The sequence below is a fragment of the Tympanuchus pallidicinctus genome, unplaced genomic scaffold (assembly GCF_026119805.1).
Source record: "Tympanuchus pallidicinctus isolate F22 unplaced genomic scaffold, pur_lepc_1.0 scaffold21, whole genome shotgun sequence".
Classification (NCBI taxonomy): Eukaryota; Metazoa; Chordata; class Aves; order Galliformes; family Phasianidae; genus Tympanuchus; species Tympanuchus pallidicinctus.
This window is the reverse complement of record NW_026294733.1, coordinates 9411411-9435885: the sequence shown is the minus strand read 5'-3', so window position 1 is coordinate 9435885 and position 24475 is coordinate 9411411. Positions and strand designations below refer to the sequence as shown.

The 24475-nt window shown below is 36.1% G+C and overlaps 1 protein-coding gene across 1 annotated transcript in view; it reads right to left on the bottom strand.

The window, feature by feature from the left end:
* DOCK2 (dedicator of cytokinesis 2) overlaps positions 1 to 24475 on the bottom strand; it is a 153837-nt gene that overhangs the window by 95795 nt on the left and 33567 nt on the right. Inside the window, exons 22-27 of the mRNA XM_052684869.1 lie at positions 21751 to 21885; positions 19563 to 19671; positions 17344 to 17414; positions 16762 to 16868; positions 5239 to 5381; positions 1565 to 1660 (exon numbers count right to left, since the gene is read on the bottom strand). Coding sequence (XP_052540829.1) covers positions 1565 to 1660; positions 5239 to 5381; positions 16762 to 16868; positions 17344 to 17414; positions 19563 to 19671; positions 21751 to 21885 — 661 coding nt within the window. The remainder of the gene's footprint in view (positions 1 to 1564; positions 1661 to 5238; positions 5382 to 16761; positions 16869 to 17343; positions 17415 to 19562; positions 19672 to 21750; positions 21886 to 24475) is intronic.

Below are 24475 nucleotides of genomic sequence, written 5' to 3'. Positions count from 1 at the left end.
ACATTATGCTTTTTAGCTACTTGAGCTCACCTAAGCATTCTGCAGAAAGCCACACTTCCTGACTAATTTCTGACTAATTCTGAAAAATTGATCATTTAGGTTTTAAAGAAGTTCTGCCCTATCAAGTTTTGCCCATTAAAGCTAACCTGCAAAGTAAGTAACTGAAGACAGTATGCAGAACATGAAATGAGCTTGTTTTCACTTGTGCTCCATTTCTGACTGCAGATATTAATTTGTACTTCACAAAAAAAAAGAATAATATGTACAAAAGATTATCCAATTATCCCCATTATGAGATCTTGCCTCAGCTCTAAAACACCCTTCATTTTTGCTCTGAGAAACCTCTATAATATGATACACACACACTGTAGGAGGCGATGCAACAACACACACAGGTGATGGTGAGCATTATTACCATTCAGACATCTGCATGCCTAAACAAATTACAGAAGATGTCAAAAAAAACCCTAAAATATGTTAGTTGACTGTAAGCATCTTGTTTCTTAGTGTTTATTAAGTATTATGATATGTTTTGTAGGATTAAAAGTTTTATTTTGCTTCTGCATTTACTATTCATGGTATGCATAAATACTTCTCAGTGGATTGCTTATGTCATCCATAAAACAGAAAACATTTTCAAACACTAGAAAGCTGACAGGTTCATTGTCTTCTCATTCGGAGCCTGCTCCTGTTATGACTACACATACACATTAGAGAGCTGCAAACAGAACAGAATTCTGATGCACAGATAATAAGATTTCTGCAACTTGCAGATGTAACACTTCAGTATTTCAAGTGACCATTTCCAAATATCCCTGAAGAACTCAATTACTAGGAGGCTGATTACTAGGAGAACATTACACTTCAAATGGCTCAAAAACTGCTATTTTGGTTTTCCAGATCAAGAAAATACAGAAATCTTACAAAGACATGCAACACACCTCTTAAGGCTGAAACGATCAAGTAAACGCTGTTGATGATTTTGCAGAATAATGCAATTCTGTAAGAATAAGATAGAATACATATCTTCTCTTCAGTGCCCAATCTGAAGGACAAGTTCCAGAACGCAACTGGCTTGCATTCTCAGAAGTAGTCTAAGTCAAGAGAATGAGTTATGTTGCAGATACCTAAATCTAAGTAAGTTGTAGAATCTGTCCTTGAATATAACTTCTAAGCCACAGAATACCCGCAAAAAACTCATGCAACTGCTCTGTTTGAGCACATCTCCAGACATTTTTCCTGTGTGCATTAGGTACCAGCAGGAAGAAATGGAGCAACCAATTGAGCTGTTTGCATAGGAAAGCAATTAACTTTAGACGTAGAGGTTTTTCGCTTTGATTTCATTTTCTGTTTTTTAAAGCTCACCTGTCAGTGCTCAACTAAAATTTGGAAGACAGTAAAGTTGAACAGTGGAATCAAAAAGAGAGCAAGGCTTTTAGATCTTTCATTTTAAATCTCAAAAAGTCCACAAGTAAGGTCTCTGCAAACATTGTATTTGCATTTTTACCGGAGAATTATTAAATAATCTTCAAAGTATTAGAAGAAACATTGAAATATTACTCACAATTAAGGAATCATCTCGCCTCATTGTAATAACAGTTTTGTTCACTGTGCGTAATAACTGTACCATTATTTCTTGAATATGGTGATAAGTTGATGCCTGAAAACAACAAAAAAGTAGTTTTCCAGTTAAATTCATATCTCTTGTAAAACATGAGACCAATTATTTCCATGTTGACAGTTATCTAACTACACCGTGGAAAGAATAATACTAACTTCTTGTTCCAGTAATGTCAGTGGAATATTTATTTCAAGTGGTGCAATTCAGTTTTAACCCAAGCCATTACAAACTCTGCTTTGTTTGAAATCATCACTTTCCATCTCTCATCAAGGAACTTGTGTGTTTTCCCAATGAGTTGTTTATAGCTTAATAGCAAAACCCTGGGAACAGGTGATTGAAATGAACTGTGATACTCTTCACATCTGCCTGTAGCCCTCAGTATTGTTTAGACTTCAAGAACAATCTCAGCTTGCACTCACAAAGTATGTAATTAGTAATGGAAAAAGTTCACTTCACTTTGCGAGGACACAAAAAGAGGTCTCCATTGCCACAGTACTGGTCAATTGGGCTGCTACTACATTAGAGACCCACTACAGGTCAGTACCATGTTTTTCCAACCATTCACCAACTTGAATCAAGTGACAGGTAGCTTTGCCTTCCTATTCAGCCAGGGCAAAAAACCTCACAAACTAAAAATGGTGTTAACCTTCAGATAGTATTCTAAAAACACTACAGCTCAGAGCATGTCATTTGCAAAGAATACTTTCTTTTCACTCAGAAAGATTACCCTGTGCTAACTACAGCACTTAAACAGTTTCTTGGTTAGAACTCTGTTCCTGCAGCTATCAAATGTAGAGATCAAAACTGGCAAGTCAGCTGGAACTGTTACTTACTGTGCTGCCATAAATATTCTATGATTTGGCCTCTTTTGCAATACGTTTTCTTTAGTCATATTATCTTATGATACTTCCATTATTAAAAAAGTGCAGAGTTGTAAAACGTCTCACTTGAATCACAGTCATCCTTTCATGAAAAGAGTACAGCTATAAATTTAAATACCTTTAGAATGAATTGAGTATTATAATTGCTTGAAGATGTCAAGACAATACAGAGATGCTTGGATGTACTAATGAGCAACCCTTTAAGCAACTCTACAGTTTCTACTGGATCTGCTTTTAAAACTGTTATTATTTCTTCATTTCTATATAGAGTTGTTAAGCATTTTTCTAAAATGCTTTCTTTCATGGAATTCTTGAGGATACTCTCAGACTCATTTCCTGGAGACCTCTGAAGTAATTTCCCAACCCAATTTAGTAGCTTTCATTAAATTACTAGTATATGCCATGGTTCCAAGAACCGTACCAACAGTTTCATCAAATTTCAGTCTTGCTTAATTGCTTAACATGTTTATCATGTATAAAAATAAGTTCAGTTTAATTTTCCATGTCTCAAGAAAAACATACAAGGTATGTAGAAATTACTAGAAATCATGTGAGATATTTTCCTGCTATATTCATGATGTATCCATTTCTTTTGTCACTGTTTGCTCCTAGCCTCAATTGTAATTTACTTTACTTTTTAGAAAGCACAGTGTTTTTTTTCCTTGAACAATAAACACACATTTGTTGAAACATTAACGCTGTACAGAATCACAAGCCCATGTCTAACAGTCTATTATATAGTTCCATCTTAACCACACACTTTACTACAAACAGAATTTTTTTGTCATTTAAAAAAAAAAAAAAAAGGTACTTTTATGTTACCAGATTATTTTTTTGAGAATCTCATGAAGTAGTTACATAAACACTTCAGTCTACGTAAACCAGAGCAGGATATAGAACCAGTTATACTTTTTCTATGGGTTATTAACTGCATATGAAAACTAGAAAACTGGCAGAGCAACATCAAGACAAGAACTGCTTAGAGATATTTTTAATTCAGTTCAGCAGAGTTGAAATCTGGAAGTAAGAAATAACATGTATTTCTAAATGTATTTAGAGTACCCTGACCATACACAAAAGAATAAACAGCCCCGAACCATCAGCTGTGTAGCAGCACTTTGCTCACTTTCACGCTTCCCTTTGTCACAGGGAATTCACTTGTTTACTCGTTTGCTTTTGTTGGTTTTATTTTTGCTTTGATCCAAAGACAAAGGATCTTATAACCCACGATTGCTTTTTTCCGTGTTTTGGTACATGCTGTACCTTAATTGTCAGTAACAGTTCAGACTATTATATAACGGTTTCAAAATTAACCATAACTCCATCATTGAAGGTGAATTCTATTCTGAGTTCACAAGTAGTGCATAACATACCTTTCCTGGGAAAAGGAAAAAACATATGCTCAAGTAATTAAAGGTTATTTTCCACTAAGTCCTTGAATTTTCAGAGACGTGTTAGCACATGCATTAAAACAGTCCATCACATTTCTACATCATTCAGGATATCTCAATTCCTACTCTTGGAAATTAAACAATACACAAGCTACACAACTCCTACAGACTGCACTGGACCACATGTATGCATACCAAGCAGCAAGACTTTGATTTCTTCAAATTGTTCTGCATGCAGAGATTCTTGTTCACTCATGGAAACGTGAGCTACAGAGCCAAACTTCCAGGAGCAGCTTTTACAATGGACAGTAACCTCAAGGTTGAAAATAGTGTATGTGGTGCACATACAGAAAGTATTAATCTATAGCTCATAATATACATTAAAGGATCACCAGGGAGATTTTGCCTGTGCAAACAGACAGGTCTTTTCAGTTATGAACTCACAAAAATAATAAAGTCACACACCACACTGCAATGATTTCATTATTAGAAAAAGTATGCAATGACCCATAGTGAAAGCTGGAATAAAATGAAAACTTGCCTTTATCCAGAGCCTTCAAAGTTTGAAGAAATTTAAAGCCCAGAACAAAATAAGCACCTGTTCATGGGAGGAACTACAATTTGGCTAATGCAATTGTGAGCTCTTCTCAGAAAAGCTCAACTGATTGTGAAACTTTATTCAATAACTTTCTACTCATGAAAGGATGAAGGACTGAAAAGGCAACTAGATATTCTCTCAAATAAGGAAAGCAATCACTCAAACCACTATTTTTACAGTGCTCCAAATTACAGGAGCCCAAGTGAAAAATTACAGTCTCAAAATGAAGTATAGTAAAGTATAGTAAAGAGTAACGTTCACACACTGCTGAAAGCAGAAAGCAAAAAGTTGCAGTATTTGTGCACTGAAAAACATTTCTCTTCAGAACAACATTTTTTATAAAAGGAAACAACATGAAATTTGAAAATTATTCCAAGTACCTACAATAACAGTCCAATTCATTTCAGTAGTTACACCGTGGAACTTTACCAGCCCAAACTAGACAGAAGCTCTGCTAGGACAAAATCAATGCTACCTCTGCTTCTAATCATACCGTGGTGATTTACAGCTGCTGGCTACCTAAGGAATATAAAATTTGGAAAGAAAAGAGACAGTGTAGATTTCAGCATTTCACATTTAATACATCAACTGCTCTAAATTAAGTTTGTGAAAAATAGGAAAATAGTTCAATTTGACACTAGCTTGCATTAAAAATTTAAATTAGATTCATCTGCATCAATAATTTACCACTTGATCAGCTCAGCCTTACCGCAGTTGTGAACCACCTAAATCATCATCAATACTTACAGGGTCTTGACAGCTCAGAACCTCCAGGATGCTATTGAGTAATTCAACACAGTACTTCTTCTCTTGGACCTGCTGATCATCTTTCTGTTCCAGTAATTCCTTCAGTTCTTTAGTAATGACAGGGAGCAGAATGTCCCTGCATTCTGAAAGAAAGAAAAAAAGGGTGTTAAGAGCAAATATAAATCAAACACTGCTTGCAAATAGATCTTCCTCCAAACAGTGAAACAAATACCCTTTAACATCTATAACCAATTGCAATGTGGAACAGTGTCTCAGGGTTACTCTTAAACTTGTGTGATACTTTTCCAAGTTAACAGTATTTCTTATTTATAAAAGACCAATTCTTTGAGGAATATAAATTGCTTCAGCTGAATACTGAACACTGCTTAAGTAGTCCCAAACAGCTACTGACAAATGATTCAATTTCTACACAAAGGGACTAGAAATACTCTATTTTTAAGTAGTGACATGATTTTAGTGAATAAAAATAATTTTAAAATTATCATTTCAGAAAATAAGACGCAAAATAACAATTGTTCTGTATGCATCATTTTGAAGCATGACTTCTAAGAACACATACAAAAGTGCAGATAGCAAACAGATTCTTATGAAAGGATTTTCATGCCTACAAAGAGCAAGAACTGTGCATACATGTGTTCTTGATTAAATGTAAGGAACATGACAAACTAATTACATTGTAGTTTTACATATATTGAGATTGAGATCCTTATTGAAATGCTAAGGGGAGAAGATGCACAAACTTTAAATAAACTTCAGAGAAGGCACTGAAGGCACTGACTATCAAGGAACAAAAGGTAAAAAAGATTTTTTTCAAATGTATTGACATGCTGTGAAGTGATTGAAGTAGCACCTTATTTGTACATTATACAATTAAAGACTACAGGGCGACAGCATGAATAATTCTGAGCAAATACTTCACAAACTTCATGTATCTATGACAAAAAAGCCCTGAGATAAAAGCAGAGCTAAATGCAGACTGAAATTTTCCACTTCAGAATAAAAGGCATTTCCAGCAAAATATTCAATTAAAAAACATTCTAGTAACTGCTAGACAGCTAAAGTTCTTACTCCCATAACTTGATTGAATTCTTATTGCTTAAAACAGTCTACTTGTTGTAAGCATAATGGAAAATATACACCATCACTTGGTTACTATTTTCTATCAAAGCCACATAACTACAAAATTTCTCGATTTCTACAAGCTAGAACAAAAACGTGACTTTCATTCATTTAAGAATTATTTTAAAAATCCATACCCAGATATTCAGTATTGTAATACACTGACAAACACGGCGTGAGCCACAGCAGAGGTATATACAGTGAGATTTAGAATCAAGCCAGGGACACAGAGTCCTCATTATAAGAGTGTCAGTAACAAGAAGGGAGGAGGGAAAGAAATTAAAGGGTGAGAAAAAATTGGAAGATTATTAATTCTTGTAATTTTGTAGATGAAACAAGAGAGGTTATCATTGGAGATTATTTTTATTTCAATTAACAGCTCCTAGCCATATAGGCCAGCAGGATTTAATTGTGCCTTAGGGGCAGATTCATTTCTTTCCTAAGAAACTATCTCTGCTATTGATAATGGCATGACTTGAATAAAAAGCAATGGATCTCATATTCCTATAACAGTTCTTCCAAGCTACAAGAGACATTTAATTTGGTGAGTATGGTACAAACCCAAAAGTAACACAGCAACACTGTATTTTCTGTTCAGGGAGCAACACAGAGAGTTTACGCAAGTTGTGTTTCAGGGGGAAGAGGAGGAGGAGAAGCGCAGGCACAAGCTGCCCAGTGAGGCTGTGGATGCCCCACAGCTGGAGGCGTTCAAGGGCAGGTTGGATGGGGTCCCCTAATTTAGTACTTGATCTACTGGTTGGCAACCCCACCTGTGGCAGGGGGATTGGAATTTGCTGATCCTTGAGGTCCCTTTTCAACACAAGCCATCCTATGATTTTATGATTTCCACCCAACTAAAACAGCCTTTAAAGACAACTCAACACATATGGGAAGGAGATGGCAGGAAGGATGGCATTTTTAAGTGCTAGCTGTTTTTCTGCTTGATGAATGAGGTAATGGGATGGACTGCCAGCAAAAAACAGACACACTCTTTCTTAACATTAGAATCTGTGAAAAAAACAAAAACAAGAACTGCTGAATTTTACTGCCTTCTATTTTTTAGAAACTAGAATAAAACATATGTTGCCTCAAACTGTATCTGAACATGATACATCACCATACAGTGTGAACCTCTTGCATTTATTTCATCAGCATCTCCCAGAAACATGTTCTACATACAGATTAGCCCCAAATTCCAGCACACTTCTCAGAGAGAAGTTCCCTGATAAGAGTTTAATGAATAAGGTTCATTCAGGTAAAAGATTAAGTATAGCTTCATGTAATTTTGAAACTCCTCTTTCATCATATTCTTCATATTTAATTATTTCTTCTGTGTCAGGTAAGTGAAATCAAATTTCAGGTCATTAATGCAATAATGTCATTAGAAAAGACATTTGGGTCTCCTTCAGCAAAAACCACAGATGTGCTTCATTCCTGAATGCCTCATATGTGCAGCCAAAATGGTAATAAAAATTTAACACCACTTTTGCCTCCCTTAGGAAACACTACTCTTGATTACCTGGCAAGACTACAGTCCCAGCCATCTGTTAGGATTGTTTCATGCCCACTTACACTGGCATGCCAAATTAGTCAGGACATAGATGTCATCTGAATATAGATTTAGAGCAAAGCCTTAAAAATAAAATCAGTGAACAACATCCTTTCAACAAAGAGAGACTTCTGATGGCAGTCAGTGCACAGCTTTGGTGCCATGCTTCTTCACAAAGCACATCTGTTCACAACTGCATGCATCTTTCTACTAGCAGTCTTCCCTCTCCATTATTTGACACCTAAATCTTTGTGGGAAGAGGGATGAAGTTAAAATTATATGTATCTTTTTCATGGGTAAATCCAAATTTCACAGAAGAGCCAAAGAGCAGAGAGGTGCTGTAGGGTCACCTACAGACTGACAGCACTGTAAGCTACAAAGCCTTTGTGTGTCTGCAATTCAGTGCTGACACAGGAAGGAGAAACACGGTGGTGGATCTTATGAAATCAGCACACATCACTGTATCACATCAAGCTGGCCGTTCAAAGCAAATGTCAGCAAGAAAGGATAGATGGCAGAATAGGTACAGTCTTAATGGTCACAGCACACCAGCAACTCCAAGCATAAATACAGTGCAATGCAACCACTTCCCCACTTCAAGGGATATCTTCAACTTTCTTGCAGGAGCTGAGTAATATCACTTACTGGAATGCAGCCAGAGCAACAACTAACACTACTATTGCTGTAGCCAAAACAACATTCTGAGCTCTCGGTGTCTTTTCCAGTTTGCAGTCACAGCAGTCTGCCAGCCTGACACAAATGCTTGTCAGCATGTCCTCCCTGGCAGATTTAAAAGTTTGCCTTCTGTTTGAACAATGGAATATTTATGAATTCTAACATTTTGTTTTATTGATACACTAAATTTTGCTAAAAAAAAGCAGTAGCTTTGTGCTGACTTCTATTATCTATCTTTCTTCTCTCTATTCCACTTAAAGGAGTTAGAAAAAAATCAGTATTTTAAAATGTAAACTTGTAAGTTAACTGTTAAAAGTAGTTCACATAGCTAGATTTGGATTTCCCCCCATATGACAAGTATTTCATAAATATATTTTTTATTCTTAAAAAACTATTAAAGGGGTGAAGACTAGGAGAAGGTTACAAGCAACAAATACTTAAGGAAGTATCCAGCACAGTGCACGTTCCTCAATAAACAGAAGAAGTTAAAGGCTTTAATCCTCGTGTGTCACCACAGATGCAAGAGAACAAATACCTGCAGGTGCACATATGCCTTCCTTGTCCACATCAAGCTACTTCAGGAATCAAACTGGGAAGAAGTGAATGCAGTATTTGAAAAGTGATGCTTTAAGGGCAACATAACACTAAAACTACTACTGAATATTAACAAAATGAAGAAAGGAGAAAAAAACCACCACAAAAGTATTTCTTAAAAGAATTTTTTTAAAACTAGAGTAATTAACAAGAATGGATCTACAGGAAATGCTTTGTTTCACTACAGAGCCATTTTTAAGGGGTTTTATGAAAAGTGAATGTTTTCAGGTTTTTCCCAGTAGCTAAAAATGGGAGAGTGAAGTGCGTTATCAAACTCCTACATTTATGCATTTTAAAATGTTGGAAGTTTGTGCCAAACAGTGCAGGAAAACAGCCACAGAAAATGAAAAACAAAAGTTCTGCTTAAGAACTCGTATCAATGGGAATACAAGTTGTTGTGGAAATAATTACAATTTTTATTCATAACTCAAACTCTGGCAATAATAAAACAGAAAGATGTTTAAGTCAAATTACTATTATTCATTCTACTGTTCTTTAATGTGCATTATTTATTAAAGAATAAATCTCAGATCTGACTTAAATCTTTTCTCTTCTAGATCACCAATGCATTTAACACTGACACTTTTCAAGCAGAAAAATGAAAGCATCAGAACATTCCAACACCACCAAAATTTGTAATATTCACATTAATATTAGGAAACCAACCTAGCTATCGACATATGCACATACACATTTTGCTTAAACAAAGTGTACAGCAGAAAGAGTCCTTCCATTAGAAAAACAACTACTATCATTTCAGCATTCCTTCTGGCATTTGGCAGATTAACCACTACAGATAACATATGTCTCTTGCTGCTGCTCTTCCAGAAATCAGCAAGTCGTTTGCATATGCTGAACGTGCAGGAGCTGTGTCTACAGCTAGTGATCAGAGGCTCTGGATTTTGGGCTAAGAGACAGAAGCTCTATTCCCAGCCCTGCTGGTGACCATCTGTGTGACCTACTTAGAGTTTATATTCTTTGGAGTAGATCTCATGGTGTTTTGCTACAGAATAAACTCTTAATCAGGAGTGGACCTCTAGAGAATACAAAGACAAAAACAGCAGTGTGAATACAGACACTTTCTATTATTCTTCTGAGCATTCTATATCGATTTCACACCAATAAAAAAGCAACTCTCCAAGGCTGATTTACAAACTGCAACATAATGTCAGTGAATACTACATGATCAGCTTAGAAAAAAACTATTTCCAAATATTGTAAGCTCATAAATACTAACATTATCAAAAAATGCAAGCAATTTGTAAACAACTACATCTAAAAATGGTGACTCTCAAAAACAGAGGCGTTGTGAGGGAAGACAGATTATGGTAACACTCATCCTATTGTGTCCACAGGGCAATGTATCCTACCTAACAAAAGCACTCAGTTCTGTGACCAACTAGACAGAAAGGTTTTGAAAGCCTAGAATTAAATACCAGCACATTCACCTTAATCTCAACACTTCCAACTTCAGGCTCATATGTAATTTAATACAACCAAATTTCACAGATTTTTTTTTTTTTTTTTTTTTTTTAGTTTTTGGAAACACATTTCACTGTTTTCCCAATTCTACTTCCTTAGGAAGCATTATCAATGGATAAAGGAAGAGAAATACCAGTATGCGAAATCTAATTAAATTTAAGATCTATAGACAATACCACTGAGAGTAGAAGTAAATGAACTTAACACAAATTCTAATGAACTACATGGAAAAAGATTAAGTGCTAAAGCCTTGAGGAAAAAAGGATAATCTGAAACATACAAATTAATATACTTCACTGTAATTGGCAATTTAGTTAAGTATATTCCATATTCACAGAAGAACACTACTTCCAGATAAACGTGAACTTTAGTTAATGATATTGTTAATTATCATGCTGGATCCTATTTTGCGATACACTACATATGCTTCTATTCTTGTTAATTACCTTCCACATCATTGCTTCAAGTAATGAATTCGACAGTGCCTACACCCTGCAAACGCTGTGGTAAACATGATTAATTTTAGAATGAATTGTATTTGATGTTGACCACTAAAAGACGGTTTGGGGAGTTTTATTTCTTTTTTAAACCAAGGTAATATACATGGAGATGGATTTGTTGGCTCTCTCTGTGCACTGTACAGAAATATTTTTCATGCCTCTGTAATATCAGTCAGAGATAAATCATTTTGTACTGGTCTTTTCACATTTTACTGTGTAGGTAATTAAGCATGCTGGGGAATTTTTCCTTTCTACAACTTGCAGGTTAAGCCCAAACACTGTGAAACCACAGCATACTGCAAGTCACAGTTACAAATAAAAACATACTGCAGTTACATCAAGGTCAATTTTCTGTCATTAGAAACACAGGCAGATCAGGTGAAAGAAAATCTTTAGAAAGAAAACCACAACATATTTAGGTAATACTATTGAAGCAATACTGACTTTGTTAGCTAACCACAGTCAGAATTTCTCCACGTAATGGACTCACAGGAAGTAAAACCTACTTGGGAGAGCCCCTCTTTGGACTGTATCAAGGACAGTGAAAAGGTATGACCCCCCTTCTCCATCAGAGAAAGGAAACGGTGAGGTCTGGATATGGCCAAGTTTCAAACTCTACAAAAATGCCAAGGAGTTTTATTCTCTTACTTAATCAAAGTATTGAAATACAAAATCTTTCAATTAATATTCTTTAGTTAAAGCAAATATTATCTGACTAGCAAGATAATACTAACATAATGCTAAGATAAGAAAGATAACAGTGTACATGTTAGCTTTCTTTTACAAGGACATCTACCTCATTTCTCTGTTTTATGAAACTTTCTTCAGAATATCATCTTTTATTTTAAACTAATAATTAAAAACATCAGTTGGTATTTCCTGAGGCTCCTCTACAAACAATATAATCTAAGCACTGTTATATAATAATATATTGCATATTGGTAACATCATCTTAATGTAGATCTTGCATGTCATAGAATGGTTTGGGGTGGAAGAGACCTTTAAGATCTTCTAGTTCCAACTCCCTGCTACAGGCAGGGCCACCTGCCTCTAGACCAGGCTGCTCACAGCCCCATCCAGCCTGGCCTGAAATGCCTCCAGGGAGGGGGCATCCACAGCCTCACTGGGCAACAAGTTCCAGGTATCTCACCACCCTCAGAGTAAAGAATTTTTTCTAATATCTAGTCTAAGCCATCATAACTATCTAAACAAGCTATTAGTTGTACATACTCAAAATACACAGGCTTTACTCTCAATTATTGGAACAAGTCTGAATCAGTGACTTACTCTGCAGATATGCAAGATTTTAACAACCAGTGTAAAGATGCTAGGCTAGCAAACAGCTAAAATAAGTACTATATGCTACATTTATGGTATTAGCTGACTAGTTTTCCTGTTAAGTGTTTTATATTAGCAAAAATTGCACATTGAGATTTTGTACATTAAATTTATAACTAGAATTCAGTGACTCCAGTAACTACTCATCTAGGAAAAAATAAAATGTACCAATCATCTGATCAGCAGCATCAGCAGTACAACACAGCACCATTTGTCATTTTTTATAAAAGTTCCTCAGTATTAGAAATCTTTTCAGCAAAACTTCCTACTCACTATTACTCTGTAAACTTCAAAATAGAAAATACATGCCCTTTTTACAATTTGCAACATAATCTGAAGTTGACATTTTGTATCACATCCCAGCAATGTATTTCAAGAGTTCAGACAATCAGCATTTAAAAATCAGGCAGCAAACTTTTACTATTATTTATCTGCAAGCAGTAAGATCTTTACCAAGAATTAGGCATTAACAAACTGTAGCTAAAGCAAAGGCTTGTTAAACCCATGAAAGAAATCCCACCCTAAACACACAGTAATTGTAACTTGCTTTGAATCTCACTAATGGTTGAAGAAAGACAACCTTAACAACTGGGAAAACACTGGTTTTGCTTCTGAAAACGTAGCAGCAGATTATCAAGAAAAAGTGCAAAAACAGCCAAGCATCAAATTCAGTTGCTTCCTTATTACATGATAAGTAAACCTGTGCCTCCTGCTTTGAGGACCTTGCAGAATGGAAGGTTCATCTCATTTGGAGCTGGCTGTAAGAAAACTACAAACAAGGTTTGGGAAAGGACTAAGACCAAAAACTGAGGGGAGAGGAGGTGTTGGTTTTGAGGAGATGAAGAGCACTCCAAACATTCCAGTTCTGACTGCTGCTAAAGAGCTCTTGGAAATTACAATCCTTTATTACCTGTTCAAAATCAGCTGAATTGAACATACAGCTGAATTACATACAGCTTCTTTATGGACTGTTGCAGAGTGCTTGAATATGCATGAATATGTATGACAATACTAGTTAATCATGTGCAAAAACAAATGGTGCTGCCCAAAGTATGTACTTCAAAACAAAAATTTCCTGGTATGATGTTTATGTTTAAAGTCAGCCTAAGTTATGAGTCTTAAATACTCCTATCACAGTGATTTTGAAACTTCTAATATAAAGAAAAACACAAATATTCATTTGCAACAAGGCATTAGCAATGCTTCATTATCATCTGTATGAGCCCTTTTAAAGTGACCTGATTTTCAGCTAATGTGATGACATCACATTGGGGACTGTTGCCAAACATCTTCTACAGACCTTAAGCTGAATTCCAAAGCTATGCTTAGAATGAGATGATGTTCATATAGCTATCAAATAGATACATCCAACATAGGTAAAGTAAATACAGGACATTTTTAATTTAACTTGGATAAAACAAGAAGGAAAAAAGAGCTGCCAATCTCTGTTCCTTTTATATATAAGCAATTACTTAAGTAATAAATAATTCCACAGTGGTTGCTTGAGACAGAATAAATTCAGAAATGACCTATTAGAATATCACCTAGGGTGAAGGACTCCCACTGAATTAAAAAAGCTCAAGGTTTGCAGAATGGTTGGATTCCCCAGAGAAACACATTTCCCAGATGTTAACATATTTTTCAGTATAAAGCTGAGAAAAAAACCATACTTCTACACATTCAGATAAAAGTTACAGGTTCTTTTACAATACTGTACCACTTCAGAACCAAATAAGACATTTAAGAAAAAAGGGCAAGTGTATATTTGGACAAACTGCAGATTTGGAGGGAGAAAAAACAAGCAGCATGCAGCCTGATGATAAAAGCATGACATAAACAAAGCAAGCAGCTGTAAGAATTGCCAAGGATGACTGAATCAACAAAGACTCATCTAGAAGAACCATAAATTGTCAATTGCACTGATTAAGGGGGACATCTGGTTTTGTCTAGCCAAAATTCTATTTTTGCTCCTAATTCTTCCCCCCCTACATCCCATACATTCCATTCCCCTTTTTCTCTCCTGCAGATGACCATTTAGTTATGCACTTGATGCAACAGTTTATTTCTAGTTTAAATTCAATTTTAGCAAATCAAGTCAGAAAATATATCTCTATATATCTGCAACTCAGTGGATCCTAAACTCAAGGCCCGCTGGCACCAGACTGTTAGCTTAAAACAAAATATTTCCATATCCCTTTGAAAAACACACACTTTGTGAGGTTAAACCTAAGGCAAAACTTTGGTTAATAACCAGCTTTGAAAGCATTAAACACTGAGCATTTATGAAGGAAAAGATAAATCATACTTAAATGGCAGCTGCAACCTTAGGCAATATCGTGCCTGTGTCACACTCCTGCCTAATGGGAGGAGGCTCTCAAGCAGGATGATGCTCCTCTGACAATTAGCACCAGCTTACAGAATGCTCCCAATTTCACATAGCACTTCAAATATTCTATATTTCAAGTGCTACACAGATGTGTTAAGATTACCACATACATTCAAGACCACTTTTGTGGTCTCCATATGCATACTTACGCTTCTGTCACAAACACTCCAAACTATGAATTTGCTCAAAATAATTGTTCTGTTTTGAGAACCAGACACTGCCTTCAGATCCATAATACCTGCACACTCTCTGAGCAATTCTTTGTGAGAATGGTGTTCTCAACACTGGATTAGAATCCAAGTTCTAGTTCTTTAACAATTGTGTACAAAAATCTATTACAAAAAAATTACCACACTGCTTCATCTCCAAAATAAATGCTTCTATGTATGATCTTATCATGTTGTAAATGCACTCGTGACAGCATATACCCCTGGGGTAAATTAAATATCTCCCATATAACATAGGTAACAAAAAGACATAGATAACTCTTCACCCTGCAGCAATTTCTGGAAACACATTCACTTACAGAGACTACACGAGGAAGAGAACAGCTCTTCTGTCAATTTCATCTGTCTCCAAGTACTGCAAAGGGAATCTAAACCCTCCAGTTTGAATCCAGGTATCCAACTCCAATATTTGCTATTACTTGCTGTGAACATCCCTCTTGCTGGTAAATTTTGTTTTTCAGTAATTAACTGAAATCACATATTTCTAACAACTGCAAGATCATAGTTGTTCACATTTGTCAGTAAAGATGTTGACCTAAATAACCAAATTAAGAAGCAATGTCCCAATCTTCAGTAAGAGGAGAAGAGTTAACAGCATACAAGTCACAGCATTTTTACTGTATCCTTCTCTGTAACTATACAGCAGTACTACCTGCTACCACTGTTGCAACTGTTTCCAGAATAGCTATCCGTGAACTGTTGCTAAGCTACACCATAGCACACTTCAAATTTTTCTTCACCTAGGTAGAAGTCCCATGTATCATCAGTTGTCTGCACAGGGTTTCAATTCATGTTTCTACTTCACTAGAATGCTTACAGTGGGGTTCAAAGAATATACATATATATACCATTATATTAGAGGAAAGATATGAAATTATTTCTGTGAGTTCCATGTTCCTTCTTCTTTGGCAGTACAGATGCTTTGCACAATTGCCATTAGATAAAAAGCTGGAAACCCTCTCCGTAGGTCAGGCTTCTGGAACTCACACTCCCATAGTATTAGAGAATAGGTTTATTATTATCATTTGAAGTACTCAGAAAAACAGTTAAGAAAATTTAAGAAAGGAACAATAAGCCCCTGGTTACTTCCTAGAACACAGTATTTCTTCAGAAGCTTAGTAAACAAACGTTGACTTTACAGTTAATCTTGATCAGTTCAAGAGAGCTGAGGAGCGATCATGGAGCAGAAGTCCCCAGGCATGCTCAAAGTGAACTTAAAAACCAGAGCCAGGAATTTATTTTTCACATTGATGGAAAGGTTTTTATGAATGGGGAAAGTGTCAGCTTTGAAAAGGCACATTAATGGAGACATTATTCTGTTGTGATGTTTCTGCTTGAGTTTACAAATATTTGTGTGTGACAGCTGAAGTACAGTTACCTAAATAAGTTGTTTGAAGATACACAGAAAACACTAAACCAGATTTTCTCCCACAAAGCCAGCAGCTCACTCTAACTACTGGTCACAGCTAGGACTTAAGAGGACCTAGCAGTTTCTTTTTGGAGATCTGAAGATTCTGATGGCCAGTCATGGGGACTGTTAGTTCTACTGAATTTCAAACATGAGTTACACAAAACAGAAGTCAACATTTTCACTCTCATTTATTTTAAGCCCTAAAGGCATTCAGTACTTACCTTGCTTTTTAAAAAGGTTGCTGCGCACGATTTCCCTCATGGACTGCACCTTCTGCTTCTGGAGCTTCACCGGAGGAATACAAGTGTAAAATTCATATAGCAGTTGGCTGCATGGAAAGGATAAGTGCCATAAACACACATGCCACAGTTTAATAAAAAAAAATAGCAAGAGCAAAATGCTATATGGTTCTAAACATTTACTTCTTTTTAAGATTTTGACTTATTTCTCATGTCACAATCACTTGGAGCAGTGTGAAGTTAGATTATTTTTTTCTCCCGATGCAATAAAGATGTTTTTTAATGTACTGGAGGCAATTCATCTTTGACAAATAAAGGTAATCATTTCAAGCTGCTAAAATGAGATTTGGTTCTCTTGAATAGAATTTATTCAAGGAGAAAAAAAACAACAAAACTGATAAGTTATTCCACTTGGACATTTCATTGAGTTACTTAAGAACTGGACCTCAGTAAATAAAAAGTCAATTCATAGACATTTATTCCAGGTAGGAATTAGTGTTACAATGTATGCCACGTTACACATGACCATGTGATACATTTAGGAAAGGTTCAGAATCAGCTCACCTCAGTAACTTGGCATCAAACACCATTTCAACATCATGAAGGACTGATGGGATGTACTTCAAGGCAGCAACCTGAACCAGAACACAGATTGTGTTAATTCTGTAGGTTTATCTGCGCGTAGAGCAAACACAATGCAAAGCACTGAATAAAAGCACTGAAACAGAAGCACATAAAACAAAGTGACAAATTTGGATTTCTTCTGTCAGGCTGAAATTTTGCATGACATCTTAATACAATACCTCATGAAGTGATTTTTAGTTTTATTTTTATTTTTTTGAAACAAAGATTCAATCATAATGCAATAGTTGGTTGACAAGAGAAACAACACCAAGAGACAGTCCTTTCTCTGAAACAAATCAGCTGTTTTCTGTCCCTGCTTCAGCTGAAAACTGAATTTCTACCTGCCACGTGCATTTTTGACTATCAAAATTAAGACCACAGTATGAATTTTTTGCTTACTGGGTAAAAGCTACAGCTAATCTGTGCTGCCATTATGAACTTCTGCTTGCAGCCTAGTCTAGCATTAAATGTGGAGCTTGGTGGCCCTCCTGAGCAAGGGGCTTGGAGCTTGATCATCCTTGAGGTGCCTTCCAATCCAACTTATTCTATGATTCTATGAACTGAGCATTTAAGAAAATGCCTACAAATAATAAATCACATCTGCATGCTGCTATAAAGTGAAGAAAATTAAGGGTATTAAGCTTTCATTCAATTAATCTCTGCCTGGTTCAGAGTAAAAGAATTATAAAACTAATAGCAGCTTCAGTTCATTACATAACTCAAAGGTGTAACTTACAGCTAACATTCTGCTGGGAACTAACTTACTGAACAGTTTGTTTCTGATATAGCTTTAATTTTTTATAACAGGCCAGTTCCACCTTTGGTACATCATGGTTTGTTAAATGAAGTAGGAACAAATTCCAAAAATGTGGAGTATGTGAAGGTTTATTGTCTTTCCTTCTAGGTAATATGGTGTACCCTGAAAGACAGATTGAACACATTATCTAGAAAATGCACGCTGAAATTTCATGCTTTACTTCTACTGAGAGTAGTGGAGTTTCCTGCCTGCCTTGCCAATAGACACAACTCTTGCTTTGGGTCATTTGTTTATACCTAACGTAAGAAGTAAATGAGAAGGCACTTTCAGCTTTACAAAACCCAGATAAATTTCAAAAATGCCAAACAGGAGGGCTTCCATTACCTCCTGAAGTCCACACATACCTGAACTACAACCATTTACAAGCTGAATTAACAACAAAAAAAAGTTTTTAAATAATGAACTACTACCATGCATCAAAGGTGGTCTCAAAAACTCTGTAAACAAGGAACAAATGGAACACAAATCTTGACTATTTAAGTCTCTTAAACTCAGTGTAAAGCAATTCAAATACAATCAAAGTAGTATTTATGCTTAGTTCTTTAGCAGGCACGTATAATTCCAGGCAAAGTATCAGAGAATACAACTCTCCAAAAAGTCAACCACCTGGAACATTTATTCAGAGCAGAAAAAAATCCATTGCCTTCTACTTCCTAGTAGGTCTCAAAGCAAAAGGAATCAAATCATAAATTCAGGAAAATTCAAGCCCAATACAACCTCCTTGTAGCAAAGAATGTATGAAGCACCAATATTGCAGTTATCCAGTAAGATCTGCTTCCGACTTGAAGTGCACAGCTCTGACTGTTTCCTATTTGAATGCAGAACTACATATCAACTATTTGATAATTAATGGCCTTAGTAGCTCCTCCTCTTCCTGTTTCCTTAAAGCACCTGATGCAAAAAGTGAGAATAAATAGAACTGACACGATCCTATTTTCAGATGCTTAAATCTCATATCTTCAAAATGCCAATACTTTACTTCTCAATCTTTACTCCTCAAACTACAATGGAAGAACTTCCTGTTTAGCACTACCTGAAGAAACTCTCAGTGGAGGCCACACCTTCCTGGATTCCTCAAGAAATTCTAACATCCACATGTTCATTTTTTCACTCCAGGACTGTGTGCTAAAAATGATGTAAATGTATCTTCTTTTGGCTTTTTCTGCGTCAACTTTATTAAGAAATTTTCAGTAAAGGACAGTTACAGAAGAGAAACAGACCATAAATTTACCTAACAGTGTCTTACCCTCAATTTTGATAAACAAACAACAAACAAAATACTGCAAAATCATACTACAAAAATCATAAACAGACTTAATTTGTGCCAAGCACACACACCAACCTGCAACAAAATGGTAGTTTTATGTTGGCTTTTCATCAGGTTATTGATGGATTCAAACAGCCTCCTCATAGATTCTTCAAATTCTGTTTGTTCTTTGCCTTCATATAATCTGTTAGGACAGGCACTAGGTTATCATTTCAGAATTAGAAATAAAAACATAGCTCCAAATGTGCCAGGTTCAAAATTAACTTAAAAATACTTTTTAGAAGTCAGTATAATATTACATATATTGATATTTCAGCCACGGGTTTTAACTGTTATCCACTGTATTGAGTAGGTGTTCTTCAGCTTGAATACAACATAATTACATTTTCAAAAAGTTGTGGGGTTTTTTGTTTTTTGTTTTTCAAAAAAGGCTGTAAAGAGAGAAACCTGTCAGATGTGAAGTCACTAGAAAAGGTAAAAAGAGTTCATTTCACTTACCAAGAGAAAAATCTATATTAGCTCTATTAATTCAAAATATTTGCCTCTGAGATGTCTTCTCTCAGTCTGACAATTAATTACTTCAGTTCTAAATACTAACTCTTTTCATGAGAAGAAATTACTTTAATCCATTTCTTCCAGATTTCCTTCATTTCAATGATTCAATGGTAACAGCTAGAAATGGCTATACAGCATCAAATGAGAGTGTTTACTGTTTTCCTGGTTTAGTCGACAGCTAAAGCTAAACCAGAGCATTTACTGTGTATAATAGTAATTGTCAGACTGAACCTGGAGTTTCAGACCTTCAGTTAAGGTAGTTACAAGGCAAACTAGAAGGTGTAAATACGTACAGCTAATCAATGGAATAGGCACCATATTGCAGTAACCTGGTTCACCAGGGACTGTTCAATGTGCACATTCATGCTGCTTGCTAATATGACAAATTAAGATGGAGAGTAAAGCTTTCCAAGCAAAAACAAACATACAAACAACTCTGGCTTCTGTCCTTCAGCCTTGCAACAATTGTCCCATTATCCCCTACAGAATGCTTCCTCCTGCAAGGCTCTCAATACCTGTTTTTGCTAGGACATCTATTTAAAAAAAAAAAATTAAAGTTTTGGAACTACTTTTAAACTTCTATTCTCAGGATCACCGTTCATTTTGTTTATACAGCTTCTCATCTTGTTTGCGTGGATCCATTTAGAAACAGAAAGTTCTTATGGTCAAGAATATTTCTGAGGGACTATGTACCTGCAGCCCATGTCTTTTAAATCCACTATTTTGGCCAAAATTTCAGTCTATCACACAACACAATTAATTTCACAAGACACCAAACTTACATGGATTTTTTGAAAAATGAGCAGTAGAATAACAGAAAAGCTGTATTAGAGCTCCCATTGACCAAAAGGTAGATAAGAATGGCACAGATCTATTCTGTTGGCTGCCAATCACGAGCATAAAACTAACAGCTGGGTTACCCACAAACCTGAGTTTGCCATTACAAATCTTCTGGCATTGCATACCTTTGGCACACGTCAGGGGGGCAACAGAACAAGTTCTATGGGGAAAGCAGCTGAACATAAGTGGAAAGAGCAGAAATGAAGAGAGAAAAGATGTAGAAGGGATCTGCAGGATACAGACAGAGATTACAGACTGTAAGGGCTAGTGGAGGAAGTGGAGTTTATCAATACTGTGGTGTAAGTTTTCCGCTTCCACTTCCTTTATTCTTCTCTGCTCCCTTTTTCCCATGCCTAAATTCAACTCATAAACAATATGCTTCATCTGTTTGCCTGAGTCTTTCCTATAAATTTCAAATCGACTCCAAACTACGTTCAGTTGTACAATAATTACTGAAAATTACCTTGTTCTCTGCATAGCCTGAGCTGCTGAACACAGTTATATCTCAAGAATAAACATCCAGCTTTAAGTTATCTGTCACAACGTTTGGCCATCCGTTGGTGCTAGGCCAACCCATCTGATACTACAGATAATCAGCCTTTCAAACTGGCCATTACTACATGCATCTCTGGGACTTACACTGCAAATCAGACAGCAATTATTTGAGGTTTGCCACTCCAAAAAAAAAAAAAGGTTATTTCATCAAAGCCTGTATCTCAGACCTGTTGCAGCATCAGAAAGTTTTTGTGGTTTACTTGCAAAAAATGAAAACTATAGTTCTATTTTCCAGTCAACTTTTTCTGATTCATAAGTCTATTATTCTGTGATATTGCACTGATAGTTACATGGCAGTAGCTTGGGTACTTACTGTGAAAATAATGTTCTGGATCTAACAATGAATTTGAAAACATATTCTAGTGCCTTCAGAGTTCTTAAGATAGGTTCACATTGCTCTCCACGGCTAGAAATATCCAAGTAAGTCTTCAGAACACTCATCAGTTTCCTGTAGTTAAGAAAAACTTTTTAAAATAACCTCTTTTGACAACTCTGTGAATATTTATGCTTAATCTAGCACACACATAACATTTATTTTTATGTTTATGTCACATAAATTATATCACTACAGAAGAAATAAGGAGGAAATTTTTAACTGCACAAACACCAAAATCTCATCCCAGCAGCATAAGTTCAAACAATACTGGAAGCATCTTTAAAAATGCTTTAAATGATGTAATCTTCATTCTAGTGTGGCAATAAGAAGGGCTGAAGCCATAATTGATGTTCTGTTAGTTTAATTTTCCCCATAGATCAATAAAGGGAGGGGAACATACTATTCCCTACCATAAATAAACAAAAACAACAACCAAAAAAATCAAACGAGCGCTTGCTTCTTGAAAAATTTAACAGTTCACCAGCTCTGCTGATGAAACTTCATGAAGTGAATTATTGCATTTTGACATTTTCACATGGAAATAACAACTCCAGTAATGCCTAGCTAATGCACAGAATGTACATATACACATGTATTTATGTGCATATAACAGACACAACCTCAGCCCCAGTGCACCATCTTATCTCCAGCTGCAGGACTGAAGTTCCATAATCTCAGCCTTTCGGGCAACTGTGGCACAATATCTATTGTGATTTCTATTTATTCCTCTGTATTGCTTCTCTGAGTTCACAGCTCTGTGGTGAGCTAGAATAAAATTTATCTGACTTATGTGCAATGTCAGTCCATGGAGGGTTCCTCAATTCTCAATGTTAAGACATCCCAGAACTCTATAAACAAGGTACAAATGGATGACTAAACATAAACAGAAAGAAGACATCACAGTTTGGCCGTAAGATCGTATCATCTCATTGTCTGAGCCCTTTTTTTGGCTCAGAGCTTGCTTTCCGAGGCATTTCTTGCAATAAGATTCTGACTTAACTAGGAGATGAGTAGTGAGTGTTGCCGTGCGGCAGCCAACATCACTATGTGAACAATTTTACATTTGAAAGCATTTCTATGGAGCTGTTTGCCTCCAGAAGAGATTGCTCAGGGCTGTTTACTGGCAGAAGATCTGGTCTGCGACCAAATAACTCCGGCTGCTATGGGAGAGTGGGGAACGATACCATTGTATCCTGTGAAGGTAAAATACAAGTTGGCACCTCCATGCTCCCTCTTATCTGCTGGCAAGGCCCAGAAGATGGGAACAAGGAGCTGTCACTCCAAAAGGAGCTGACTCAACCACTTTGGCCTTTGTACTCCCTTTGGAAAGGGTTTCCATCATCGCTGTCAACCAAACAACCATCCCTGACAACACATCACTACTGAAGATTAACGTCTGAACTATGAAGCACACGGACCAACTGTGTTGACTATCTCTATCTTGCTTCCTACAAAGACTCCTTGCTTTTATTTCCTCTCTTTTCTATCACCTGTCTTCCCTTCACTATCTCCCTGAACAACTAGGATTTGCAATAAACTGGTTGGGCTAACATCTGACCCGTTGTGTCTTAATCTCACCATCAGGCATCTATTAAAAGAAGCTCCTCTCCCCCCTGGAAATTGGAGCAAGACACTCTTGGAGTCAAAACACTTATTTAGGAATGACTTTCAACAGAACTTCCTTTCTTGGCTGAACGACAAGTTTAACTGGTCTAATTAGTAGCATCTGTAGACACTGGGTTCCAACTACAAGCTATGACAAAACTCTTCAAGTTACTCTGAAGTGAAGATAATTAGCAATGAATCATTGCTAGCATCAGAAAATGCCTCAATGACAACTACCTCCGTAGGAAAGCTACTGATCAAAGTTAATCTGTTGCTGAACTGGCAACATATTTCCACCTACTATCAATTTTCCTACCTCGCACCCAAAGCGACCTATCTGCTCAAATCTCCAGAGGCATAAGGCTCTATAAGATCTTATGTTTCACTTGGACACTGGGAATGAATGACCAGTAAGGAAAATCTGAGACAAGGAGAGCCAGTCCTTTGTTGATAATACTTCACATAAAGTACTCCTATAAAAATCATCAGACCCATGTTTGATCACAAAATAATTACCCACACTCCAAATCCAGACAACTGTAGCTACAAAACACCAGGGATAAAAGCAGTGTCCTACAGTCAATTTCTTCCCACAAATCTAGGGACACATTCACAGAGAAGAAAATGCAGTTGTTGTATGTCTGAGGCACAGCGTCTCCTTCCTAACTATGAATTAGATCACATACAGTTATCTCTATGTCATAAATTCTATTTTAAATAAATTCTGTTTTAAAAATAATTTATCTTTCACATGTGAGGAACCAGTGATGCCAAAAAATTCAAGATTTTTGGAACAATCATAACATGATTTTCAATTCCATAACTTTGATTAAATCATAAGAAAATACCAGCTAGGAAAGTCTCGTGTACTTTAAACAAATCAGCCTGACCTGAGAAGTTTCATACCCAACCTCCTCTACTTCCACAACAGTAGAAAGCATTGAATTGCATATGCTAATTACAAATTATATATGGAATGAAAAACAAATAAAGACTGTGTAGTTTGTTGCTTGTTGCTTGAGCTTTCCGAAAACAATAAAGCTGACCCAGCTTTCCT